General features: G+C 38.9%; 1 protein-coding gene across 1 annotated transcript in view; it reads right to left on the bottom strand.

The window, feature by feature from the left end:
• Window positions 1–471: 471 nt before the first annotated feature.
• The window catches only part of GLB1 (galactosidase beta 1), a 60914-nt gene continuing 34266 nt past the window's right edge, over window positions 472–27119 (bottom strand). Inside the window, exons 7-16 of the mRNA XM_083376819.1 lie at window positions 25320–25378; window positions 19150–19271; window positions 19029–19069; window positions 16608–16720; window positions 13187–13261; window positions 12866–12955; window positions 11109–11216; window positions 7777–7908; window positions 4523–4747; window positions 472–1843 (exon numbers count right to left, since the gene is read on the bottom strand). Coding sequence (XP_083232945.1) covers window positions 1598–1843; window positions 4523–4747; window positions 7777–7908; window positions 11109–11216; window positions 12866–12955; window positions 13187–13261; window positions 16608–16720; window positions 19029–19069; window positions 19150–19271; window positions 25320–25378 — 1211 coding nt within the window. The 3' untranslated portion in view covers window positions 472–1597. The remainder of the gene's footprint in view (window positions 1844–4522; window positions 4748–7776; window positions 7909–11108; window positions 11217–12865; window positions 12956–13186; window positions 13262–16607; window positions 16721–19028; window positions 19070–19149; window positions 19272–25319; window positions 25379–27119) is intronic.

Genomic DNA, 27119 nt, shown 5'->3' on the forward strand with positions numbered 1-27119 from the left:
ATCTTGCTTTATACTTTAGCTGTAGCTTTTTCCCCCAACATATTTTGGCTGTGAAATGTAAAGTGCCAACTGCTGCCTGGATTCAAGTCTGCATGCAGAGCAATTTCACTCATTTTACACAAGATTCCTGGTGCATTAGATGAGCATACCACACCTCAATGTACATCATGTTTGAATATTCACCTCATATTTGTTATGGCAAACACTTGAGAAAACATGTACTTTTGTTGCTCTGTAAACCCATGAAGGAAAAACCCTGGTTGCTTGCTAGGACCAAATGCCATGGTAGTTTCCAGAAACTGTAAGCTTGGATGGATCTTGTGACATTGCAATAGAGTGTCTGTGAAAGAAATAAAGTTCCCAAATGGTGTACCCAGGAATAAAAGTATAGTAAGTTGAGGAAAATCTGCAGGGAAGAAGGGAGCAAAATTGACTCTAAAGTACACAGAAATAGATGGGATTTTTTTTGCAAGTAACTTTTATTTATTTTAATGGAAGGAATACTGAGAGATGACACAGAGGGAGCAGTTAGCATTTAATGGAATGCTACAAATCCTGTTCACTTTTGCCTATCAAATTAAAACAAAATCCTTTGAGGTTACTGTGAAAAACAGTATGGGAATCAAAGAATATTGGAACAATCAAATAATATAGCTGGGTATGTAAAAAAAGCTGATTTAGCTTTTGCTGTAAATTAAACCATTCCCACATTTCATCAACAAATAATTAACATTCATATAAGGATAGAACAGCTTCCTTAACAAAGTTACTTTTGGACATACCGTAGTATTAGGGGCAGAAGAAACCAGAGGCTTATGCATATACAAGCCTCAAGGTAAGCTTGATTCCTGGTGACTAACCCACCCATATATGAAGATAATATTGCCACAGCTAATTTCAGGGCTGTAGCCATGTCTGGAATGTCAGGAGCCACTTCTGCTTCTGACAATTCCAAAAGTCTGCTATGTAGATCATCCTGAACATGTAAACTATTGGGAGAATTTTCCAGAATGGCTAGTCTTGTGATGATGATTAGCTAGGTAATTTCACCTTCTGCAATACCATCAAACTTTATACTTTAAAAGTATAATAAAAATAGTGTGTTCACCAATAATTTTTTGTAATTAAGGATTTTATTGGTTGTGCATTATAACTCTGGCAATTTTGCATTTATTTTCAGACTTTTATGATGAAGGGGAACCATGATGGATGCAGTATCAATAATTTCATCAATTTTAGCACACGGACATATAAAAGCACTAATATATTCCAAAAACCAAGCATGTTTATGCTGAAAAGCTACAGTTGTCCAAGGAAAACACAGTGTGGTACATTTAAGAATATCCAGTTAAATTTGGGTGTTAAGGTAACACCCAGACAATTTTAGGAAATTATCATTTTGATTTAATATGGGAAAAAATCAATTAAATAGAATTGAGTCTTCATCAATGTCAAGCATAGAAGATATGTTTTCATTTTCATGGAGTTAAAAACCTCTTAGAATTGTAACACTTCTCATCACTAACCAAACATTTGAATCTGAATATTTTGATGGGCTCAACAATCAGTAAATCAAATAGAATTACATAGGATTCAGTCACAAATCCTTAGAGAACAGCTTCTCAAAATTGCCTTCATAATCAAGAGTTTCATTGAGGATGGGCTTGTCCACAAATTCCACCAAACAATTCTGGTTGCCACAAGGAGACCTCTCTAGCTCTAGAATGGTAATATTATTTGGAGAAGATGAAACAAGAATATTTCTAGGCACAAACAATGTTAGCTGAGGGCCAAGGGATGGCCAATAGCGTCCTAAATTAAAGCCATTAATCCAGACTTGTCCCTGCAAAGGAAAAGATATATAATTTTAGCTATCCTGACTACAACATTTATATGAAATAAAATCTAACAAAGTTCTAATTAAGAATTCAAAATTTCCCACCCCAAAAGTGATATCAGGCTTTGGGTTTGGAGCATTTATTAAAGAAGCTACCAGAGGAATATCTGTAGGATTATATGGGGCACTACTGGATATGGCTTCGAATATGCTCAGGAAGCCAAACGAGCAATCTCTGCCAAAGTTTCTCAACCTTAGCAACTTAAAGATGTGCAAATTTCAGATTCCAGAATTCCACAACCAGCATGTCCGCACATCCCAAAGTTGCCAACAACAAACACGGATCTACTCACTGAAGGGAGTTGGGACTTGGAGTGATAGAAAGTGCCTACAAAGGCACTGATTAGTTGGATCACTTCTTACACAGAAATTAAATCCATCTGGTAATCTCTCTAACCTCTATGCTAAAATGCTGTTCTTGGAATCACTGAAGGGTATTATACTGATTAGACAATGTATGTAACAAGAAAACTGAAAGAGTTTAAAAATGAACTCAACCAAGTTGTTGCGCAAACAGCCTTTGCATATCCCATTTTTAATTTTTGGCAGCTCATTCTGTTTATGCACATTTTCTATACCTTTTAAAGAGTAAAATTCATTTTAAGACAGTTCTGTAGATATGCTAAATCACATTCCACAAAGTGTTAAATAAGTTTCAACCTCAGAACTTTCTTATCAAAATTATCTCTTGCTGCAGCTTTGGCAAAATTGCCCTTGCTAGTCTGTTTTGTTTGTTTGTGTGTCTGTATGTGTTGGTGTGGATGGTGTGGCAGGAGATTGACAAGACTCTGGCAGCATTAAGCTAAAATATTTAGTATTCTCTATTATTTGTTTAATACATAAAAAAACAAAAATAGAAACTGTAAGTAACAATTCACCCCCCTAAGAAGATAACCTTGAATTTAAAATAACCTCTGCAAGAAAAGAAGCCTAACCAAGGAACTACCTAGCAGAAAACATACTTCCACCAACAAAGCTAACTACTATATATGAATGGGAAGTAAACTCTATACTCAGTAGCATTGATGGTTTACCTAATCAGGTAATGCTGGTGTGCAAGCAAACAGCCAAGAACAGAGAGCATCAAGGACTCCCTAGTTCAACCATGAATTACAAATATTCTCTTCTAGTTAGTAAAAATCAGCCAGTATTAGCTCTTACTATAGACCCCGTTTTTAATATTAGCTTACAGTTTTCACTTCTATATTTATTTATTTATTTTATTTTAATTCCATTTATATCCCGCCCTTCTCCGAAGACTCAGGGCGGCTTACAAGCTTAGCAGTAGCCTTCATTCTATGTATATGCCTGCTTATTAGGGCTTTCACACACACACACCCCAAGCGGCATTATTACAAAGTCAGCTTAATTGCCCTCCACAATCTGGGTCCTCATTTTACCTACCTCGGAAGGATGGAAGGCTGAGTCAACCTTGAGCCTGGTGGGACTCGAACCTGCACTAATTGCAGGCAGCTGGTGTTACTTAAGGAGGCATTAGCCCACTGCTCCACCAAGGCTCTTATATAGGAAGGGGTCCTGAACTGTGCCTTCTGTATAGTTCTATGCAGGGCTTTTTTTCTCATAGAATGCTCAGAACGGAGTTCCGGCACCTTTTTTGGATGGAACCTTGTAGGGTAGGCAAGGCAGGTTGTATGACATGTGTGAGTTCCGGCACCTTTTTCTTTTACAAAAAAAGCACTGGTTCTATGGAACTTCATGACAAACTATTCAAGTTATTAATAGCAAATAAGGTGCCATCAAGTATGATGAAAGAGACAGATGTTCTCCGGAATAAATATGAGTTTCACATGGCCTAAACATAATCTGAAAAAGGACTTATGTTATGTATTCTGCACCCATTTTTATTGTACAATAAAAATCTCACTAGAGGGCTAAAAGAATAAAACTAGAACACATGAACAGCACAGATACAATTGAAAAGAAATTAACTTTTCCGCCGGGGTGAAAGGTTTTCTCTTGACTGAAATAATACAGAAAATTAGTTCCATCAACTTCAGATATCATAAGAAATGGTTCCCAAGGACACCTTTAATTAGAAATAATGGACCAAATAACTTCTTATTTTTCACAATTTGTGCATTCGAATCATTGATATTCTCAATGAAAAGTTTTCAAATGAAAAATTATAAGAACTGTTACGTTATGGGAGCTATTAAGGCACAGTCTTGGGCACTGGAACGTATGTGTGGAAGGCAGAATATGAATTTCAGTATTAATCTGCACATGAAGCAAGTACTAAAAATACCACAAATCCATACCTGATATTAACACAATTCAGCCAGTACACATCTACAGATTTACCAGTTGCAAGAGATAGATATCAAACAGTAATAATTTAGTTTTATTCGATTATATCAGCCTGAAGATTTTTGTTTTTTTATACATTGCCAACTTTAACAATCCTTGTGGTTGACCTACTAAATATTCCTATTATTAAGCAGCCATTCAATCCTAGCACTGGAAATTAACCATCTCAATATTGTCAATATACTCCAATTAAGCTGCTTTACACTTTATCTATAAATGAAGTGGATGAGAAGTATTTTAAGTCTGATATAAATTTTAAAGTTATACATGAACTTTTTATGAAAAAATAAATTGTACCTTTGTCCAACCTGGAAATTTGAGATAGGTGTCCTGAGGCAAATCTGGAATTCCACTAGGAATGGAAAAATTGCCAGCATAAACACTAGGCCCTTCATATGTTGATATATTCCTTCCAGATATCTTATGACTGAACCCTTCTTGTACTGCTCTGTCAATGTCCAGAGGATATATCTCCCAGTCAACTAGGATATCTTTAGCAAGAGTTAAATTCACAATCAGACCCTGAAAATAAATATATTATAAATACATCAGAGAAGAGTTTTACTGCTTTAGAATTCCCTCCCTCCCTCCCTCTCTCTTTCTCTTTCTCTCTCTCTCTCTCCTTCTACTGTACCTGGGTATTTTGCAGTCTTATAGCTTTATTTTGGAAGCCCTCAGTCTAGTGACTACATAAACTTCAATAAATTAGTGCAGGTCATCCCATGAGATTAGTAGGTATTTGGGAGTAGGTATTATACAAGGGATGTGGTAGCTCAGTGGGTTAGGACGCTGAGCTTGTCAATCAGAAGGTCGGCAATTTGGCGGGTCAAATCCCGAGTGCCACATAACAGAGTGAGTGCCTGTTACTTGTCCCAGCTTCTGCCAACCTAGCAGTTCAAAAGCACATAAAAATGCAAGTAGAAAAATAGGGACCACTATGGTGGGAAGGTAACAGCATTCCAGGTGCCTTTGGCGTCTAGTCATGCCGGCCACATGACCACGGAGAGGTCCTTGGACAAACACTGGCTCTTCGGCTTTGAAACGGAGATAAGCACTGGCCCCTAGAGTCGGAACTGACTAGCACGCATGTGCGGGGGAACCTTTACCTTTACCTTTTATTATACAGATATTTTGCAACTGGATTTCTGCTCTGGTTAGATAAATGGCGTATGGGAGAGTGCTAGAGGGAGTGGTACCCTATTGATCTTGTTTCATCTTTCAGTATGGTTAAATATGGTTTGTATTCAGAGTTGTGTAACTTTAGGCAACTGATTCATCTAAAGGTTTTTCTTTTTTATATTACACAATTCTTACAGAATTCTCTTTAACAAAATTTATTAAAATGGAAAAGAATGTGGGCACAGGAATTCCTGCAACTGAAGTTAATTTACCACTTTGAACCAATTTATTTGGATGGGGACAGCCATAGCCTTACAATATACTGGGGAGGAAAGTCTATAGCTGGTTATCTTGGTCATGTATCATTTGAATCTTTTTTTAATCCGAGACCCAATTGTGGTTGATGTGGCACAATGATTCTGCTTCTATTTATGGAAATTGTTCAAAGAAAAATAATGGGTGATTATATTTCTGACATCTGAAAACTTTGGGCTAGATTGTTGCAAGGCATATTGTCCCTGATATGGTTTAACAAATGTATGAGTTCCCCGGGAAGGGATAATCATTAGGAATTTGAGGCTACTTGTCATTAACATGCTGAAGTCATAACACTCAGCTCTATGTCTGTACTGTATCTGCTTCAGAAAAAACTGTGCATGGCCAGAACAGTATAGATGTGGCTTAATATACTAAAAATGAATAAGATGGGGATTCTGCAGGTCGGTGGATTCAAGGGAAAGAGAATTTAGGGAACAGCTTGATCTGAAGTGGGATATTCTCTCTCAGAAATGTAATGTGGATGTATTACTTGAGTCAAAGCATTAGTGATAACTCAAATCTTTTTAACAGAAGTGCATACTATCAACTCCAGCTGGAATACTAATTGTATTCTGACTTGGATAGGGAAACCTAACAACAGAATAGTGGTTAACAAAATGGTAACCATGTGATTGGACAACTACTATGCTTTCTTTGTGACGTTGCTACATGCTTGATCCAGACCCTGTAACTGGTATAAAATGCAATGGTTGGACTGCTGAGTGAGACACTTCAAGGTGCATGTTTTTGATATATAAGAGTCCAAACAATTTGAAAAGGGGTTGTCTGAAGTAAGACTTCACCTCTAAGACTTGATCAAGTGATACAATCATATGCATATAAGAACCACCACAAACCTCAAGCTATCCAAGTTATTTACCCAAATAGCCAAAGGTGTTACTATTAACATTAGAAGGTAGCTTACAACATTAACAGAAATAGCTCAGATGCAAAAGCTGTCAATACCTGAGCATCTCCTCTAAACCTCCATTTTTAGAGATTCTTTGTAAGATAAATTTAATCTAGGATTTTGATCTCACCTTTACACTTTACGTTTCACGGTACAATATGATTTGCAAGTTTCCACATCCTGTAGTGAAGCAGTTGAACACATGAAAGCTATGTTCCTTAAAGAAAACTATGAAGCTCTCTTTTTCTGCTTTTTTTCACTAAGACTGTAGTTTGTGCTATCACAGCAAGACTGCCTCCAAAAGTGGTGCCCGTGCGAGAGACAAAGAGAGAGACTAAGACTAATTTACATCTGTATATCTTCTTTAATAATAATACTGGTACATATATACAATATCAAGTTGAACTCAATTCAACTGATAAAAGTAATGTATTTCTGATAAGAAATCCTTGCTATCAAAATCAGGCTTGGCAGCAGACTATATTCTGCATAATCTATCCATACAGAGGCAACCCATAAAAGGATCCACATGGAGAAAATAAACTTCTGTTATTGTAAAATAAATGATATTCAAACTTTTATGCCAAACCTACTGAAAGATTATTCCCTGATGTTGAAAGACACTAAGGAGCTGGAAAGGAGAAAATTACCTCACAACTAATCAACATCAAAACTGGGTTGGCACAGACCACAAGTCTTCAGATTACAATGATTAGAACAAAAAAGACACACCTACTCTACTTTCCAACTTACTTTAGATAACAATGTAAATACAAAGGATGATACGGAAGATCTGTACTCTTCCAGCAAGCCACAAAAACTACATGATCTGAATAACTGTTCACATTTCCAAAGGAAGGTCCCTATTGACATAACATCTCTTCATAAAACACTGTATTGCATCTTGCCTGCATTAAATGCCAGTGGCATTTAATGCAGGCAAGATTGTTTATTATGCATATTTCTAATCATCCTCACATGTCCACTAAGGACAGCAGGGATTTTGGGATCACTAGCCAAGTATAGTATCCTTTCTTAATTAAAGTGATACAATGGTATCTCAAAACTTTTTCTTTTCTTCTCAAATATCTCTAAATACTATACCTCTATAATTGTTCACCCAATAGCATTAGAAGTGTTTCTTTGTGTTCAAATAACTGGCAAGTTTATAGTGGCTGGATATTTAAGACAGTTGAAATTATACCTTGAAGTCATTGTTGTATCGTCCATAATTGACTCGACCCATATTTTCTATCAACAAATCCAGATTGGCACCTGCATTCCCAGTTATGTTCAGTGTCAAGGATTTCCTTCTTTCAAGAATCCCTTGGGGAATCTAAATGAGCAATATATTTTAAAGTTAAACCCAAAACAAGACACAGAACAAAAGCTATGTCACTCTTCACTAGTGCCTTTTTCAGATGTATCTGCATTTTGATGGCAGATTTTAGAAAGTACTTTATGCCCAACTGTGCTAATTCATAATCTGACTTGAATCAAAATTATGATAGTCATTTATATAATTCAAAATATTTCAGGTGTTTTTTTAAATGAGTATTTCTGAAGAAGTTCAAATTTCCCCACCCTCTGTGGTCAGGAAGTTTAAATAACTGACAAAAAACAGATATAGTAAGGGAAAAAATATTTGATTCCCTGCTAATTTTGTACATTTGCCCACTGACAAAGAAATAATCAGTCTATAATTTTAATGGTAGGTTTAACAGTGAGAGACAGAATAGCCACAAAAAATTCAGCAAAACGCATTTCAAAAAAGTTATAAATTGATTTGCATTTTAATGAGTGAAATAAGTATATGATCCCCTATCAATCAGAAAGATTTCTGGCTCCCAGTTGTGTTTTTATACAGGTAACAAGCTGAGATTAGGAACACTCTCTTAAAGGGAGTGCTCCTAATCTCAGTTTGTTACCTATATAAAAGACATCTGTCTACAGAAACAATCAATCAGATTCCAAATTCTTCACAATGGCCAAGACCAAAAAGCTGTCCAAGGATGTCAGGGACAAGACTGTAGACCACAAAAGGCTGGAATGGGCTACAAGACTATTGCCAAGCAGCTTGGTGAGAAGGTGACAACAGCTGATGCAATTATTTGCAAATGGAAGCAACACAAAATAACTGTCAATCTCTCTTGGTCTGGGGCTCCATGCAAGATCTCACCTTGTGGAGTTTCAATGATTATGAGAACGGTGAGGAATCAGCCCAGAACTACACAGCAGGATCTTGTCAATGATCTCAAGGCACCTGGGATCATCATCACCAAGAAAACAATTGGTAACACACTACACTGTGAAGGACTGAAATCCTGCAGCACTGGCAAGCTCCCCCTGCTCAAGTAAGCACATGTGCAGGCCCATCTGAAGTTTGCCAATGAACATCTGAATGATTCAGAGGAGAACTGAATGAAAGTGTTATGGTCAGATGAGGCCAAAATCAAGCTCTCTGGCATCAACTCAACTTGCCGTGTTTGGAGGAGGAGGAATGCTGCCTATGACCCCAAAAACACCATCCCCACCATTAAACATAGAGGTGAAAACATTATGCTTTGGGGGTGTTTGTCTGCTAAGGTGACAGGACAACTTCACCACGTCAAAGGGACAATGGACAGGGCCATGTACCATCAAATCTTGGGTAAGAATCTTCCCTCAGCCAGGGCATTGAAAATGGGTCATGGATGGGTATTCCATCATGGCAATGACCCAAAACACACTGCCAAGGCAACAAAGTGGCTCAAGAAGAAGCAAATTAAGGTCCTGGAGTGGCTTAGCCACTCTCCAGACCTTAATCCCATAGAAAATCTGTGGAGGAAGCTGAAGGTTCGAGCTGCCAAACTTTAGCCTCGAAACCTTAATGACTTGGAGAGGATCTGCAAATAGGAGTGGGACAAAATCCCTCCTGAGATGTGTGCAAACCTGGAGGCCAACTACAAGAAACATCTGACCTTTGTGATTGCCAACAAAGCTTTTGCCACCAAGTACTAAATCATGTTTTGTGAAGGGGTCAAGTACTTATTTCACTCATTAAAATGCAAATCAATTTATAACTTTTTTGAAAGTGTTTTTCTGGATTTTTTTGTTGTTATTCTGTCTCTCACTGTTAGTCTATAATTAAAATTATAGACTAATCATTTCTTTGCCAGTGGCAGACGTATAAAATCTTGCCGAGGATCATATATTTTCCCCCCTCACTGTAAGCATATAAAGAAATATTAAAACAACTCCCTGTTTTCTTGGTGCTTTTTTTTTAAAGTCAAAAATTCACCTTCATTTCTCTGATTGATGTCATAAACCACTCTTAGTATATATATATATATCAAAAACCTCTTTATTGCATTTAGTACATTCTGTCATTCCTTGATAAAAACAATGGACAACCTTTAGGTTGTTGGGCTCATATTTAATATTTTTGGAAAATTAAAGAACCACATAGGTGGAACAGTGATGCAAAATGCATAGAGCTATGTATAAATAAATGATCTGGGAGGTTCTTAGCTTTTAAAAAATCTATTAACTCTGCTGTAGTATTTGACTACATTTTTAGCTTCTGCTTAAAGTTTATGAGAAACAGTACCATCAATTTTCACAAACAACAGAGGATCCAGGGACTACAAAAAATAAATTTGGGGAGAGGGAGGGGGATAATTCCATAAAATGATCTCTACTAGGATTGAAAGAAAATGAACACTTGTCAAGTTAACATTCTCCTTCCTTCCTCCTTCCATTGTTTTCTAATCTTAGAGAAAACATAGTGTAGCATCTCATCTGCTTTGATAAAAATGCCGTTCAACTTGCAAACCAATTGCCAGACAAAGTTACATAGCGATGTTTGAAATCAAATACAGTCTAAATCAATCCACCACTTCCTTGCTCCTCTCATTGCTGGCACAATGTTAAAGGACAGGAGAGAGATTATTTTTCATAGGTGTCCCTAAATTTGCAAAGAGGAGGAATACCTTGATAACCTACATTAGCATTTTGCAGTTATAAATCAAGGATCCATAATCATGAAAATAACCAGAAATTATTGTGACAGTAGTATCCTAAGACCCATCCATCTGAATTTATACTAATCCACAGTATTAACATGTTTCTAACAAATTATTTTAATACATTTCTACAAGGAGACTGCACTGGCTAAGACAAAGAAGCAGCCTCTGACCCAATTGCAATTGAGAAGCAGTCATAGTCTTGGATTTTGCCTAATAGAGCAAAATGAAGTTAAGAATAGTATTAACACTGACAAGATTAGGCCATTATAAAACTAAGATATCTATCTACAAATATAACAATATAAGCAAATTTATCCATCAATGACCATATAAAGAAATAAACAACCTTCACCAAGATCACAAAACTGATCTTACTTAGAAGAATGTACTTATTTGATATTGTTTTTGTATAATTATTACTACATTACATAGGAGACAGGATAACCCCTCAGAGAATCAGAGAGAGGGGGGGAGGGAGATGTAATCATAGCTACAACTACAAGAAAGCAGTTTTGATATGGTGCTTTACCCCATCCACAGAGATATAGCCTCGATCATGAATGCCATCAAATGAAAGAAGAATTTCCTTGCTACAGTTTCTTGGTAACTTTGTTCTGTATAACACATATCCAAAATACTTGAAGAAAAAATAAAGAAAAACAAATATTGAAAATTATTTTTAAGCAAGTATTGCATTTTTAATTTATTTATTATATCAATTTATATAGAAATCTCACAATTACAATTGGGAAGCACCAACAGGGCTCAAACTACACTTACCTTTTTGCAACACTCTGCAAAAAAAAACCATAATATACAGTTTTCAAGGTTTAAAACTAACATCAAATATTTGCTATTTAAGAGTCACCATTATCTTCAGGTATTTAGCAAGGAATGGTGGGGGTGGGGAAATGGGACTAGTGCTAGTACCTGTTTTGATGCTCTGTACCTACGCTGGTAGTTCTCTAGTAAGAATTACAAACAAATATGTTAGCTGGACAAGAACTGTTGAGGAGAGTTTGGAAAATTATTATGCAGTATAACTAGTTAATAACTAGTTCGTTTGAGATTAAGAGTCTGGAAAGAAATAGATTTATAGTTCTTATCAGCATATCCTCTAATTGGTCTAGAGTACCTGGAAATAATTAGGTCCATCATCTGGAAAATATCTGTTAATACTTGGATAATTAAAAACTACATGCTGATAATTAAATTCCGATACTTGTAAAAGTTGAAATTAGACCAAAAATGAGCTAAACATTTAATCAATATAACTTTGTACAAAAGTTGGCAACTATTTACAGCTTTTAATTAGCAATGTCTTCAGCAATAATTGAAGATGTATTTCGGCAAATTCCTTATATTCTTACATTCTGATATTGTCATTCTCAAATTGAGGATCTTCAATATTATTTTTATATGCCTGTAATATTTATCTCTCTATCAAAAGAATACTGAAAAACTAAGAAAAAAATCTTTTAGTTGTGTCACAGATAAGAACAAATAAATGCTTAAATCATGTGTAGGAGCATACTCAATGTTGAATAAAAGCGTAGTTTAAAATTTTGTAATATATATTTATTCTGTTTAAAATTGCTCATATTATTGTACATTTCAAGATGTATTTGTGTTTATATACATGTGAATATTTTAATACAAAATTTTATATAAAAAATAGGGAGCAATAGTGCCAGGAAGTAAGCTTCACATCTCTGTTCACATAAATGTCCTATTTTTTGATTCTATAAAAGTTGTTCACTACTTTTAATACAAATCTCTAATTCTTTTTCTCTCTTCATTATCTTCTAGCTCCTGACACTACTCCGGAGAAACTCTGTTTCAAAGTTTTACTTCCTCCATCTTCAAAACATTACCTCTATAATTAGATTTATTTCTCCATCCCCACAACCCATCTACTGAGTTCAAATCAAAATCCCTGACTAATCTATAGAGTCCTTTTGTTCAACCACCTTTTCTATTTATAGGTCTCACATTTATTTTATGCAACCCACGCTAATCACCACTCCCTTTTTGATACATTTCACTTCTTAAAAATTCAGTATCAGAGTAGAAACTCAAGTTCTCCATTATTAGTGCAGAATATGCAAATGGTACAAACTTCCAAAAAGGTTTATACATTTCTTCTAAAAAGTATAACAGAGAATGGAGCAATGGCCTAACTTCCCCACTAACTTAAAATGAGCAAATAATTTGACACGGCATACATAATTTAATAAACTGGCTAAATTGTGAGTCAAAAAAATCCTATGTAGGATTAACTTTTACCTGCTTTACTTGAACGAATGTCAAAGGATACATGCTTTTAATTGGTCCAGATGGGGAAAAATCATTCAAAAGTTCAGTCACTGTTCCAACCTGTAATGGAGCAACACAGAATACAATTTGCACATTTTTCAACTATATACTGCATTATTTTTTAAAGCTTCATGATAAAATTCCAAATTTTCATCTCCAATGTCCAAAGCACACCCCTACAAAGCAAATGTTTTGCCTTTTATTAAAAGTAGATCTTCATAATCAGTAAAACAAAATTTTCTAACCCATGACTATGCAAATCTAACGGCTAAGTAATATACATTTACTTACCTTCATCAATTTAACTTCTCCATATGCAAACTTAGGAGTTGTTGGAGGTATAGGGCCCTTTGGCAAATCCTTGTACTGAAATATGAATGAAAGAACAAAAAAACTAAAACATAGTCTTTAGGCATTTGAAGAATCCATTTTCTCTTTCTTGTGTAAATTAACTTATGTGTTTCTGTGATATCATTACTCAATCTGGAACCTTTAAGATTTGTTGGGACTAAATCCACCCTCACCAGTACCATTCCTAGCCAAAATGGTTAGGAATTATGGAAACTGTAATTTCACCACATCTCCACTACATTGGGAACAATTATACACAATGATGAGGCTGCTATGAATTCCATTTTTTCCATTTCTGCTATAAGGACTTTAAATCTAGAATCTAGACTACTTTAATAATTTGAGGAGCAACTTTGGAAATGTTTCTTACACATATTTCACAAAAAATGTTTAATCTGTGAAAAAATAAGACATTTTTCTTGATTCTACTAGATCATTGGTGGTGAACCTATGGCACATGTGCCAAAGGTGGCACGCAGAGCGCTCTCTGTGGGCATGTGCCATCGCCCTAGCACACATGGTCTCTAAAAGTTCGCCATCACTGGCCTAAGGCCAGCCAGCCTGAAGCCACCATTAAGGAGGTACCCCTCCCCCCCGTGCAGCAGTGCAGATGTGCCTTGCTTACTGGCAGGCAGAACAGGGTCTCGCAAAGGACGACGAGGAGCTCGTCCCTCCGTGATAAGTTGCAACTATGCTTGGCGGGCAACCTGTAGGAGCCCAACCCCATCGTGCTGGCCATGTGGTTGTGGTTCGCCTCGCTGTGCCTGCTGCTCTGGCAGCGCCAACAAACAGCCACCGTCCTCCAGTGGGTCTTCTCCTTCCTGGTGCTGGGTGAGGATGGGATGGTGCCGGTGGCGGCAAACTTGGTCATGGTCAGTGTGGGGTGGCGGGCCTGGTGGGCAGGCCTGATGGGCACAGTCGGCCAATCTCCACTCAAAGCCCTGACTAATAGGAATGGGTGGAAAATATCCAGCAGCAAGAAGAGAAATTGAAAGAAACGGTGGACAGCGCCCTGCAAGCGGAGCATGAAAGGGCGTTCTGCGAGGGTTGGGTCAGGGCGGCGGAAGCAGGACGCTCTGTGCGAGGGGTGGGTCGGGGAGGTGGTGGCAATGGAGTGCTCCATTGGGGTGGGGTGGGGAAAGTAGTGGCTGGCGGCAGGGCGCTTCTCATTCTCACTGCGTTTTTTTCCCCCGACCTTTAAACCATTTTTAAAACACAAGAAGAGTTGTATTATGGAAAAGCCAACCCATGGCTGAATGTAATATGATGGCCTCCTTGAACTTACCATCTTGCCACCCGTCAGTAACAACCCCACAAAAAAAACCCACCCCAGTGGTGGGATTCATTCCATAGAACCGATACCTAATTTATTTTGAGTTTGGAGAACCGGCCCAGAAATGACCAGATTAGCGTGCATTCACATTCCTATAATCCCTTCCTTCCTTGCTTTAATCTGGCTTTGCAGCAAGCAAGGCAGTTGGATGCACGAGAATGCACGCTAGTCTGGCGTCTCAAAAAACCCTGGGTTTTTCCCCTGCTCCTGACAAGTGAAAATACTCCACCTTACCTGAGACCGGATTTTTTTTTCCACTCGATGTTCGCTGCCAGACTGTCTGGGAGCAAAAAGCCAAGGAGAGAGGAGAAAAGCCTCCTTATGTGGGATCGGGGGGGGGGTGGTTCTCTGCTATCCAAGGCTTTTTGCTTCCAGCAAGTAAACTTTAAATAAAGTTTAAAAAGTATGGCAGAGAAAATAATCCACCTTACGTGGGATCGGGGTTTTTTTCTCCGCTCCCCTCACACACCTCAGTACTTACCACGGCCCCCAGCCACTCATGCAGGTCCATTAGGCCACCGCCCAGAGCTGCACGCCGTCCCAGCATGAAGGAGGTGAAGCAGTCAGCTAGGAAGCCCCACTTAAAGGTGGTAGAGCACACACAGGGCCAGCAGGCAAAAGGCCACCCCAAGCAGGGAAAGCCAAATCCCCATCGGCATCATGGCCACCCAGGCCCAGCAGAAAGGGAAGGAGGCACACAAGCCTAGCTGGGACTGGGGGGCCATGGCGCCAATGGAGGTCTGGCTTTCCTTGCTTGGCATGGCCTTTGGCTTGCAGGGCATGGGCGTGCTCTACCACCTCTACTCGAGCTTGCTAGCTAGCCATTTCACCTCTTTTGTGCTGGGCAGGCCAGGTGCTCCAGGCAGTGGAGCACTAATGGACTTGCACGAACTAATGGACTTGCACAAGCTGCTGGCACCAGCGGGGCTAAGTTGTGTCGGGTGTCTGAAGGGAACAGGCTCCATGGGCGGGCAAAGGACAAGATCTACGAGGGGCCCAAGGAGATGACCAGCAGCAACCTGCTCTCCAACCACAAGCAGAAACAGATGGGATGGAGTAGGCATGGCCGGCAGTCTGCATCACATGCCTCCCCACTCCCTTACTCTGCCTATTGCTGGAGGGTTGGCCTAGTATTGGCAGTGGGCTATGGAGCCTCAGAGTGTACCGGTCGAGGGGCAGGCAGGCTGTGGCTGCTGACAGACACTGTTGGCCCCCATGCGCTCACTGTGTGTGTGGGCCAATGGTGTCAGGCAGCAGCCGCCCCAACCCCTGCCTCGCAGCAATGCCACCCCTGCCCTGCCCCCTGCCTCACTTCGCCTCACCCCTGCTTCACGTCCTGCCCAATGTCCCACCCACCAGAGACCCCTGGATCTCCCCCAACCCTGCCTGTCCCTCCCCATGAGCAACATCAAGGTGACCATGCCCACCCCAGCAATGCCCATCCAGTCTGCCATGACTGCAGCCATGCCTATCCAGTGGCCACGTCCACCCAGTCTGTGACGCCCACTGTAGCTGCACCCAAGTGGGCCACGCCCACCCAGCACCCGGCAATACATAAGTGGGTTTTGGGTTGCAGTTTGGGCACTCGTCTCTAAAAGATTCACCATCATTGTACTTTTGCTCTCTTTTTAATTACTATAACCAAATACTTATTTTCATTTGCTACAATTGGGATACTTTATATCCAGCCTGCAATGGGATTACACTAAGACTTCCAAATCTAGGATGAAAAAATCCAGAAAACCACAAGATAGCAGAAAGGAGATAGATTTTTTCTGTGCCTCTTTGCTGCAATCTATTGGGCCTCCAGATTTTTAAAGTCTAGCACATGCACATACATCATTTACCTGAATTTTGTCATCAAACATGAGAAACCTTGCTTGACTGAATCAGACTATTACAGAGCCCAGATTCATCTAGCAACAGCAGGTGCTTTAGATTCTTGTATTAATTATTTATTTATTTGGATTAGAAGTCAAAACAAATCCAGGGCAAGATAGAGAAGTGATATTCCAAAAAGAAACTCACCATGCCAATGACTTCTCTGACAGCAAAATACTTCTCTGTAAGATCCCCTGCTTCACTCAATGGGGCATTGTAATCATAGCTAGTAGGTTGTGCCATGTATGGTATATTGGCTCCTGTGAAAAGAAGCAGATTGTAAGTAGGGTATTTGATTGCCTCCTCTGAATGATATAGGTTTAGGAGATTTATGTACATGTCCATCGCATGTACTCCATAGCTGGTAAGATAAATGCTGTAGTAATCACCATATTTGAGATAGTAGCTTGGTATAATAGCATAAACATGTTTAGAGTAAAATTAAATTTTGGTTGCATTTGTAAAACACTGACCCAAATGCATCCAAAATGATGAATACTGTCCTTATCATTCATATAAGATAATTGCTTAAATCACAGATATGATTAGTAACCTAGTTTGCACTCACATCTTGTTTTACTAACAGATATTGTGCTAAAAACCTTGATTGACCAAAGCCATATTTGATAGTAGAGAAGAACAAGATTATCTTTCTCATATAAAGAGAGAAAGGAGTGATATCAAAACTATAGGAATTAGATTGCAAGTGTGTTGGTGTAGGTTTTGGCAAAATTATGGTTGAAATAAATAACTATGAGCAAATTTTGAGAAGACGGTGGAGTTTACACCAGGTAGTGGATATGTGCAGACTATTTTTTTTGCTCTTCAATAGGTAAATTTTTCATGTTTATACATTTGTTGACTAAGACAAAGTGCATGATAAAAATTACCAAGCTTGAAATATGAATGTTCTGTGTGAAAAATAGAGTTAGAGATTGCTACATACAATGAACGTTATATATAATGGATATAAAACAGGCCTGAGAATTCTGTAAATGAATTCCTTAGTACATGGTTCAAATAATGCAGAAAGTGACAATAATGTGTGATTATTAATTGGATGGATTATTTTTGGCAAATGTTAGAGAAACTATGAAACAGAAAATGTACCAAAAATCATATTTTGGTCATTTATGACTCTATTTTATTGGTCAAGGAAAAAGGAGTAAACCATTTCAAATGGCAAAATATAGAGCAGGGGCCTCCTGGAAGAATGTTTACTAAGGGTTGGAAAAAAGATGGAGAGATTAATTTGAGACACGAAAATACTGGCAGAAAGGCAATTTGTACTAAGTTGCCACAAGGAATAGATTTTTGTTGAAAATGAAAATGGCTGTGTATAAGAACATGCCCATTCTGTTACATGGAAATAGTCTTGGGTATATTAGGAGAAATATAAAAATAAGTTGAATGTAATGGGAATGGATTACTTGAGAATTGTGTGTTGATCTACAGAAGCAGGATATTTTGCAAAAATCTAAAAATATAGAGATACATGTTGAATGATGTCAGTGTGAACAAGATTCAGTTAAATGTTTCCCTATTTTCTACCCCTTTATTTTACCATTTTTCTTGTTTTCTAATGTTTTGATAACATTATTTACCCAAAAGAGTATACCATGATGGGTGGCTATGAATGAAATCCCAAGGGCATTCCTAATTTATAAGGTGATATCTATGCCTTAGCAATTTTGTCTTCCAAAAAGGGGAAAGACTATACAGTATACTGTGCGGGGAGGGGGGAAGTACAATGGTTCCAAGTAAAATTGTCTCATTTTATTTGCTTCATATAAGCAAGAGAGTCAGTCTCTGTTGTAATTATAGCCTGGCATTTAGATACCGGTAATACTCATACAGATAGTCCTTGGATTAAGACCACTTGTTCAGCAACCATTCAAAGTTACAACACTGCTGAACCAGCAGGCCTATGACAGGTCTTTTTAGTTCTGGCCATCCCTGTAGTTACATCACTGTGAGCTGGCACTTGATCCCTGGGCTTGTGAGTAACTTGTGAGCAATCCATAGTCAAGGGATCACAATTTCCAGTGTTGATTGCTAGCCTCCATACAAGCAATGTCATTGGGGAAACAAGCAAAAAGTCAGAATTCACTGCCCTGCCAGTTTTTGTCCACCTGTGCTCTGTAGCGCCAGCCCAAAGCATCCCCACCCATACTCCACAGAGTCTGCCCATAGCACACCTGTGGCACCTGCACACTTGTGCAGCCCTAGGATTATGATGGCAGCTAGGATTGCCATTGCTAAGTGATTGAGTCACATAACATTGCACTTTATTACTACACTGCTTAGTGACAGAAATTCTGGTTTCAATTGCTCTCATAATCTGAAGATACTTATGCTATATTCCGGACATTGAAACGCCAACACAAAGAACTTCCTTCTATGACTTTTCTTTTTTTCTTCCATCCAAAATTCTTCCACTCCTCTGTTTCAGAGAGGACATATGGTACGTGTTCTTGCTTTTGGTATTAGAAAACAAGAAAATCCTTTAATTGCAGGACAAGCAGTTACTTACACACACACACACACACACACACACACACACCTTACCATTCCAGTAGCCAAAATTAGTCCCTCCTATAAACATATATCTGGAAAAAAGAAGCAGAAAAGCAATTGAGGATGCTGCACAAGAAACCTTTTTTTAAAAAACAGGTATCAATGAACTTACAGGTTAACATTAGCTCCATGTGCCAAGATTTCACTAAGAGTTTTAGTTACGGCTGATGATGGTATAACATTATGGGTGTGGCCCCAGTGATCTAACCAACCAGTATAGAATTCAGAATTGACCTGAAATAAGAAAAGTTTTTTTTTAAAAAAGAGCATATATTGGAAATAAAAAAAACCTAATGCATAACAATGTACAACAAAAAAAGCTGCTCAAGAGACCAATTTGCTACACATTTAAGTATATAGATGAGGATGAATTCAACCAAGAAATTTTCTCATCATCTCACACTACATTTTATACCAGCACAAATGCATACTGCAGGAAGATATGAGTGATATATTTACAACTAATACTAGGAAACCTCACCTACCTGCATTTATTTAATCTACCTTTAAAGGCCCATTGTCAAAGCTATGGCAATGGAACAGTCCATAATATTCCATTATGACACTGAAGAAATTAACAAAGGAATTATTTAATTATTTAAATACTAATAATTATTTAATTATTTAAAACGACAAAAACCTGTAAATGCTGTGTCAGGGAGGCCTCTTCCACAATCAAGAGTTATGCCACATTCCATGTCTCCACAACACCATAAGACTTGTAAAGGTTTTTGCAAGGTAATAAGAGGAACTCCTGACTCAACTTCAGCTCTAAAGAAAATGTGACAAACTTTTTCAGCTTTTTCAGCTTTTTTTCTGGAGATATAATGTGGGTGACCATTCTTTACAGTTACCATTGCACCATCCCTATGGTCACATGATCAAAATTCAGACTTCTGGCAACTCACTCATATTTATGATGGTTGCAGTGTCATATGATCACCCTTTTGAGGTCTTCTGACAAGCAAAGTCGATGCAGGGAGCCAGATTTGCTTAACAACTGTGTTACTAACATGAGAAATGCAACAATTCACTGTAGCAAGAAAGGTCTTAAAATGCTACAAAACTCATTTAACAATTGCTTCACTTAGAACAGGAAATTCTGGACTCAATTGTGGTCGTAAATCAAGGATTTCCTGTACCTCAGGTATGACAAAAACTGTAGCTAAATGGAAGCGTTTGAAAGTATAAATCCAGATTGCCAAAAACACAAAGCAGTACCCAGATACTAAATGTTTGAATACAACAAGATTGAGGAGGCTAAATGAATGAGAAAAGAGAAAGAAATAGTTATACAGCAGCCTCTCCATATACAATGAAATCAGATGATGAAGAAACCTATGCACCCAAAGTTTCATCATACTTCTTTAAATGGGACAATATGGTAGGACACATTGAAATAATGTGAAAATTAATCAGTTTCTAATAAAATACGTGATGTTACTTATCTTAGAAGATAAGATTGTGAGAAACCTGACTTTTCCATCACAAAGGAAAAGATGATACAGAGTGAGAAATAAAGCCTACATTGGTTTTAAAAAGAAAGACCTACGCTGCTCTTAAAATGGAACTTCATTACATTTTTTTTTAAAAAAATAAGAACGGGAATTTGCAATGGAAATGGAATGGGAAATATTTCCATTTCAATATTCTTATGACCACAGAGAAGGCTCAAAGTTGAGTTTATGCCCATGTCTGCTCATAGTTCTTCCATCAACATTGTCCCAGGATTCTCTTCACTCCCTTTACTTTCCTGAACTCTTTAGAGAACCAAAAAGCCATCTTGAATCAGCAGCAGACTCCACGCAGGACAATCCTGCCTGACATCCTGGCCATCTCTCTTTTACAGAGGTTAACAAATCATTCAAAAGAATTGTCTTCCTCCTAGATTGTTAGGAAACTCCCCAAGACCCATCTGAAATCTTGTGAGAATAACAGGTGCCTGGGCTAGCCATCTAAATTTATCCTTCCTGTAAAGAAGACTGGTGCCTCCAGTTAGGCTCATAGTCATAAAAAAATACACGAGAGGTATGGCACAGATCAGGGAGGGGGGGCCACGGGTGCACCAGATTGCCTAGCGCTGAGATCAGGTAATTTGGAAAATTGAGGACCATTTGTAACAACATTCATTTAACATGGTCATAACTTGGAAGGTCACTGACTGACGGGTCATAGGTCAAGGACTACTTGTGGAGTTCGTTGTAATTGCCAATGATTCCCATTTCATTTTCTTTAGTCCACAGTCAAAACTGATCTGATCTAAAATACACTGAACAATTCTTCTCCCTCTTCTCTTTAATGCCGAGTTTACTAATTGGTAGCTTCTATTTAGTAGTAACTTTAAACTTTCCTATTCCCATTCACACTCCTTCTTTATTTCCAGTTTTCACAACATAGTTCACATGAAATATGTCAACCAACCTTTCAAAACATTAAAACAAACTCAGAAAACCCAGCAAATCCTAACACACAGTTTCTCAGGCTCCATCTTTAATATAAAAGGGAAATACTATGGAATGTTAAAGATGGATAAAGATTTTAAAATAAAGATTTGTCAAACTTCTGCTTAGGTCTGAAGACAAGAGGATCTGCTTCAGTAGTAAGGTGCACTGAACCCTGCAGCCTGTTCTAACAGATATTTGTATGAATTGTTCCTTTTGTGTAATATTAAATTATGCTCTAGTTTGAAATTTAAAAATAAACTTTCTTCTAAATGTTTGAACCTCCCTGCTATATCCAAGAACAAAGAAATCCAAAAACAGACGAAACCAAGAACTTTTACAGAAAGTTGGTTACAACAGATAGTTCTCATTTAGTGACTATCTTAGACAGCAACCATTAGCTCTCTCCCCGCTTTCTTTCTCTTATACATATTCACCATTACAGTCAGTAGGGATTATTCTGTGCCTGAGTTGTTTTTTAAATCCCTCCAGAGTTTGTCTAAACATGTGATCTCTTCCTGAGTTGTTTATCTTCACAGTATAACACTTCCCCAAAATATGCTAAGAGCACTTTAAAAAGCTCAGATGTTTCCTTAATTAATTGAACCTTGGCAGCTGTTGCTTATAACTGACAAGACCCTAAACCAGGGGTGTCAAACTCAATTTCATTGAGGGCCGCATCAGCATTGCGGTTGCCCTCAGGGGGCCGGGTGGGTGTGGCCAGGGTGGGTGTGGCCTACTGGGTGGGCATGGCTACAGTGCATATGGCCTACTGGGTGGGCGTGGCCAGCTCTACATCGTTCGCATCAAGGGTGCCTGTGGGGGCCTGGGCAGAAGTGGGACAGATCTGAGGGTCTCTGGCAGAAGGAGGGTCTCTGGGCCAGGGCCAAGGCAGTGGGGGCCGTTCCCTCACTGTTTCCAGGATGGCTTCACGGGCCGCATGAAACCACTTCGCGGGCCAGATCTGGCCCCCGGGCCTTGTGTTTGACATGTCTGCCCTAAACAGTTTCACCTGAAAGGTTTTCTTTTAACTCCTATGTGGCTTAGGACTCAAAGACGAGAGTTTCTTCCGTGGAAGAAACCTCAATACTACATTTGTTTTTCTTTAACTTGAGGCCCGCATCGCGTAGCCTTTGTAACACAGCCCTGAGCCTGTTGGCCAATACTTCTGGGGATTCCCCAGCAATGAGAACATCATCAAAATAAGGACAGACACCCTGAATTCCTTTAAGTGTGCGCTCCATAATTTCTTGGAAAATGCCTGGTGCAACGCTAACCCCAAACTGCAAGCGTTTGACTATGAATGCTCCTCTATGAGTCAGTATAGTTTGAGTCGCGGCTGTGGCCTCATCTACCGGCAGCTGCTGATATGCCTGCGCTAAATCGAGTTTAGCAAAAATGGTGCCCCCTTGCAAAGAGGCTAGAAATGGCTATTGGGACCAGGTATGCATGTTGCTTTAAAGCTTTATTTATCGTGCATTTGTGGTCTGCGCAAATGCGAATCTCTCCGTTGGGCTTTAGTGGGGTGACAATAGGAGTTTCCCACTCCCCCCCATCAACAGACTGCAATACACCTTGTTCAACTAACTTATCGATTTCAGTATCAATTTTATGTTTTAAGGCGAAAGGAACTCTGTGAGGTTTGACTCTTATCGGAACGTTAGGATATAACTTAAAAGAGATGGGTGGCCCAGTATAAGTTCCTAGTTTTGACTCGAACACATCCACAAATTCCTCACAAACAGCCTTGAGATCTGCTGTCTGTGTCCGGTTAATGCCCGTTATTTGAATACCCAAAGCCTCAAACCAATCAAGTCCTATAAGACTTGTTCTATGGCTCTCTACTACTATGACATCCAGGTGCCCCAAAAACCCTTTAAATTTCACCAATACAGTGGCTTCACCCTTAACTTTAACCCGAGCATTCTGAAAATCTGTTAAAATAATTCTGACGGTCTTAATGTGGCCCACTGGTTGCTGCGTCTGCAAACAAAGTTGAATGTGTCCTGTGAAATAATTAAGACCGCCAAGCCAGAGTCCAATTCCATTTTGCATGGAATTCCTTGTAGCTCTACTGAGAGCTTAAGTTTAGGCTTAAGGGGACAATGAGCCCCGGTGCGACAAACACTTCTCCGGCTCCTGAAGAACTGCACACTGACTGGACCCAGGGCCCCAGTACCTTTCCTACTCAGTTCCTCCGACTGGTGCTTGGGTGGCCTGTCTCTTGGCGAGCCCTGCATACCACCGCAATGTGCCCAGTCCTACCGCAAGCCCTGCACGTGGCCGAACGGAATCTGTAGTCTGCACGGTAGTGGTTGCCTCCACACCCCTTACATCTTGGTAAGAGTACTGCCTTGTAATTGTTCTCTCTTTGTTGATTTTGGTGGTTTTGCTCGCTTGGCTGTCTCTGGAGTTTGTTGATTTCTGGTTCCTCTTCTTCTGACGATTCTCCAGTGCAAATGGTGACCTTGTGGTGGATGGAAATTTCTGTCTTTGGGGTTTTGGTGGGCTGTACAGTTTGTACTGCACCTCCAGCTGCTTCATCAGCCATGATCTCGTCTTGTGCTTCAGCGAATGTGAGGTTTGGTCTGGCAAATAGTCTCTGTTGCAAAGTTCTGTCTCTTAGTCCGCAGACGAGTCAGTCTCTCAAACGCTCCTCCAAATTCGTAAATTTGCAGAGACGTGAGGCCTGTCTCAGGCCTGCGATAAACTCGGATGCTGTCTCACCGGGAAGCTGCACTCATTGGTCAAATTTAAACCGCCAGGCCATCTCTGACATTTTTGGCTGGAAATGCCCAGTCAGCTTCTTCTTCAGGTCAGCAAAAGATACTGCTTCAATGGGCATTGGCGCGAAGAGGTTCTCAACTAAATCTAAAGTCGCTGGCCCACATACACACAGCAATGTCGCAGCTTTTAGGCCTTCCTCTGCTATCTGGTTAGCTCGTAGGTAATTTTCTACCTGTGAGAGGTAAGATGGCCAATCTTCTGGATGTTTGATGTCGAATTCTCTGAGTTTGCCGACTTTTGGCATTTTTCCTCAATTCCTGCTCTGCTGTTGGATCCTGCTTCTAGTCTCAGGGAACGCTTCCTCTGAGCACACAGCCGCTAGCATAGTTTACTAGCTGGCTAGAGGGGGGGGGAAGATGCCTCTTCCCTCCAGCGAGTAATGCTGTTCCCTTGTGACTTCAGCCCTCAGGCGGAGAAGCAGGATCCCATCCTCGCCGCCACTATTATGTCATGGGCTCTGATGAGCAGGAACGAAAATGAGAGGAGTACAGACAAACACATACTGCTAAGGTTGTAAGCCGCCCTGAGTCTTCGGAGAAGGGCGGGATATAAATGGAATTAAAATAAATAAATAAATAAATAAAATACTTTATTTAAGCAGAACTGTACTGAGAGATTGGAGTCACCCTGCCTCAATATATATAGCCAGGTCCTATGGTATTAACCAATCAGATTGAAGCTATACTTGCCGCCCAAAGTTGACCAATAGCAGGACTGGCGCTGTCCTGTCTGAGATGCTGGAGAACCATTGGTTCTCCAGCAAAGCACGTGGTGATATTCCAAAAGCCCAGTACATAACAGTCATCCTCCACACTTTCATATGCCTGCTGCTTGATATATCTTATGTGCAACATAACCAACTCTTAAGACATAATTAAAACTACAAGGAGTTAACATAATGCTCCTAAATTAAAGGACACGCCATCTTTGTAAACAGACCAGCACAAATGATCAACCCAAATTGGGCTGTTCAATATTAATTCATTATTACCATCTTAGAAAATTTGTACTTATATCAGCAGTAAATTACAAATGTACGAATAAAAAATAATACCAAGGGGCCTTGAGGCTCAGTTCCTCTCTGAGTTAAAAATGCTGCAGTGACATTGGTATCTGCAAATCAATAAAACAAAGAGTCAAATCTGATTTATTAACTATAGGCCTCTGTTTAAAGACTATTCTTATGTACACAGACAAATTAGCCTTAACAAAAAGTACAATGGTAATTTAATTTATTAGTTGCATGTATGTTATCTGTGAACTCAAAAGCATTAAAAGCATTGCAGAGAATAAAAGATCGGTTAAATAATAGTATACGGGTATGAGCCTTTGAGACAGTGTTGACTCCCAGTAGCTGCAGTCCAAGTTTTCTTAGCAAGATTTTAGAAGTGGTTTGCCATTGCCTGTGTCTTAGGTTGAAAAAAGAGTAACTGGGTCAAGGTTATCCTGCTAGAATGGCAAGGTTCAAAGTGGTTTGTGAGCATGAGTAGGACAAGGAAAGTAAAAGATTTTTAAAGCATTACTTTTTGCTTTTCACTATATCTTAAAATTAATATTCCTTTAAGGATGTTTTTGAATTAATAAGTTTTTGTTGAATAGAAATTTAAAATAAACTGCACAAAAGTATAATCATAAGGAAAATGTGTGGTGCTTTGTATAACTAAGGCACGAATCCTGTGCCACCTAATTCAGTAGAAACTACTTGAAGTAATAGGTAAAAATAGACTAAAATATCACTTGTGTTAAAACTGAAGTATGTAACATTATTCTACATTTAATGAAGCATTTTAATAAAATCTTCATCTTCAGATGCTTTCCGCACCACTCCAAAATTTTCATATGTGTGTGTGCTACTTTTTTTAAAAAAGTTCCTAACGTTACCAATAAAAATGTTTTATGGATTACAGGTAGTTCTTGACCTATGACCACAACTGAATCCAGAATTTGTGTTGCTAAGTGAGAAATTTGTTGAGTTTTGCCCCATTTTATTACTTTTCTTGCCACTTTTGTTAAATGGATCACTGCAGTTGTTAAGTGAATCATGCAATCGTTATGTGAATCTGGCTTTTCCCCATTGACTTTGCTTGTCAGAAGGTCACAAAAGGGGATCACATGACCCTGGGACACTGCGACCCATCATAAATATGAACCAGTTGTTAAGCATCCAAATGTAAATCACATGACTATGGGGATGCTGTAACAGTCACAAGTGTGAAAAATGGTCATAAGTCCCTTTTTTCAGTGCCGTTATAACTTCAAACTTAGAACTGTTGTAAGTCAAGGATTACCTGTAATTCATTCCTTTCCTCTTTGGCAGACATTTTCTAATAGAAAAACTAAAAACTTTGAAAGGGAAAATAAACAGCATTCTATTGCAACAGGACATTCAAAAGTTGATGATATACTAAAATATTAAGAAATGCTTTCCAATGAGTTCTTTCCATCAAATAGGTTGACAAATAGCTAGTGGCATATTTATTTAAATAGTTTAAATAGCTATACACCTTGCAAATAGAAAGTCTCAGTGGATCACAAAAACAAAGCAAAGCAAAAAGCAACACAATCTATAATTTAAGACCAACCAGAATGATTCAATTCCCAACCCTCATCAAACTCTCTGGCTAGAACTCTTCCTTCCTACTAACATTGTCTGTAGTAAAGATGTTGCAATGCTTCTCCTCTTTCCTCCAGGGCCAGTTCCAGATGCTAACCTGGTCTAAAATCAAATAAAAGGGGCCCTGACTACCTGTTTCTTGCAAGACCCTCTGAAACTGCAAAGTGCACTCCTTCTCAGCAGCGTTCCCTGAAATTTTTTTTCCAATTTTTTCAAAATTGAACAGCCCTCTCTCAACAG

This window comes from Vipera ursinii, assembly GCF_947247035.1.
Source record: "Vipera ursinii genome assembly, chromosome: Z".
In the NCBI taxonomy this organism is placed as follows: Eukaryota; Metazoa; Chordata; class Lepidosauria; order Squamata; family Viperidae; genus Vipera; species Vipera ursinii.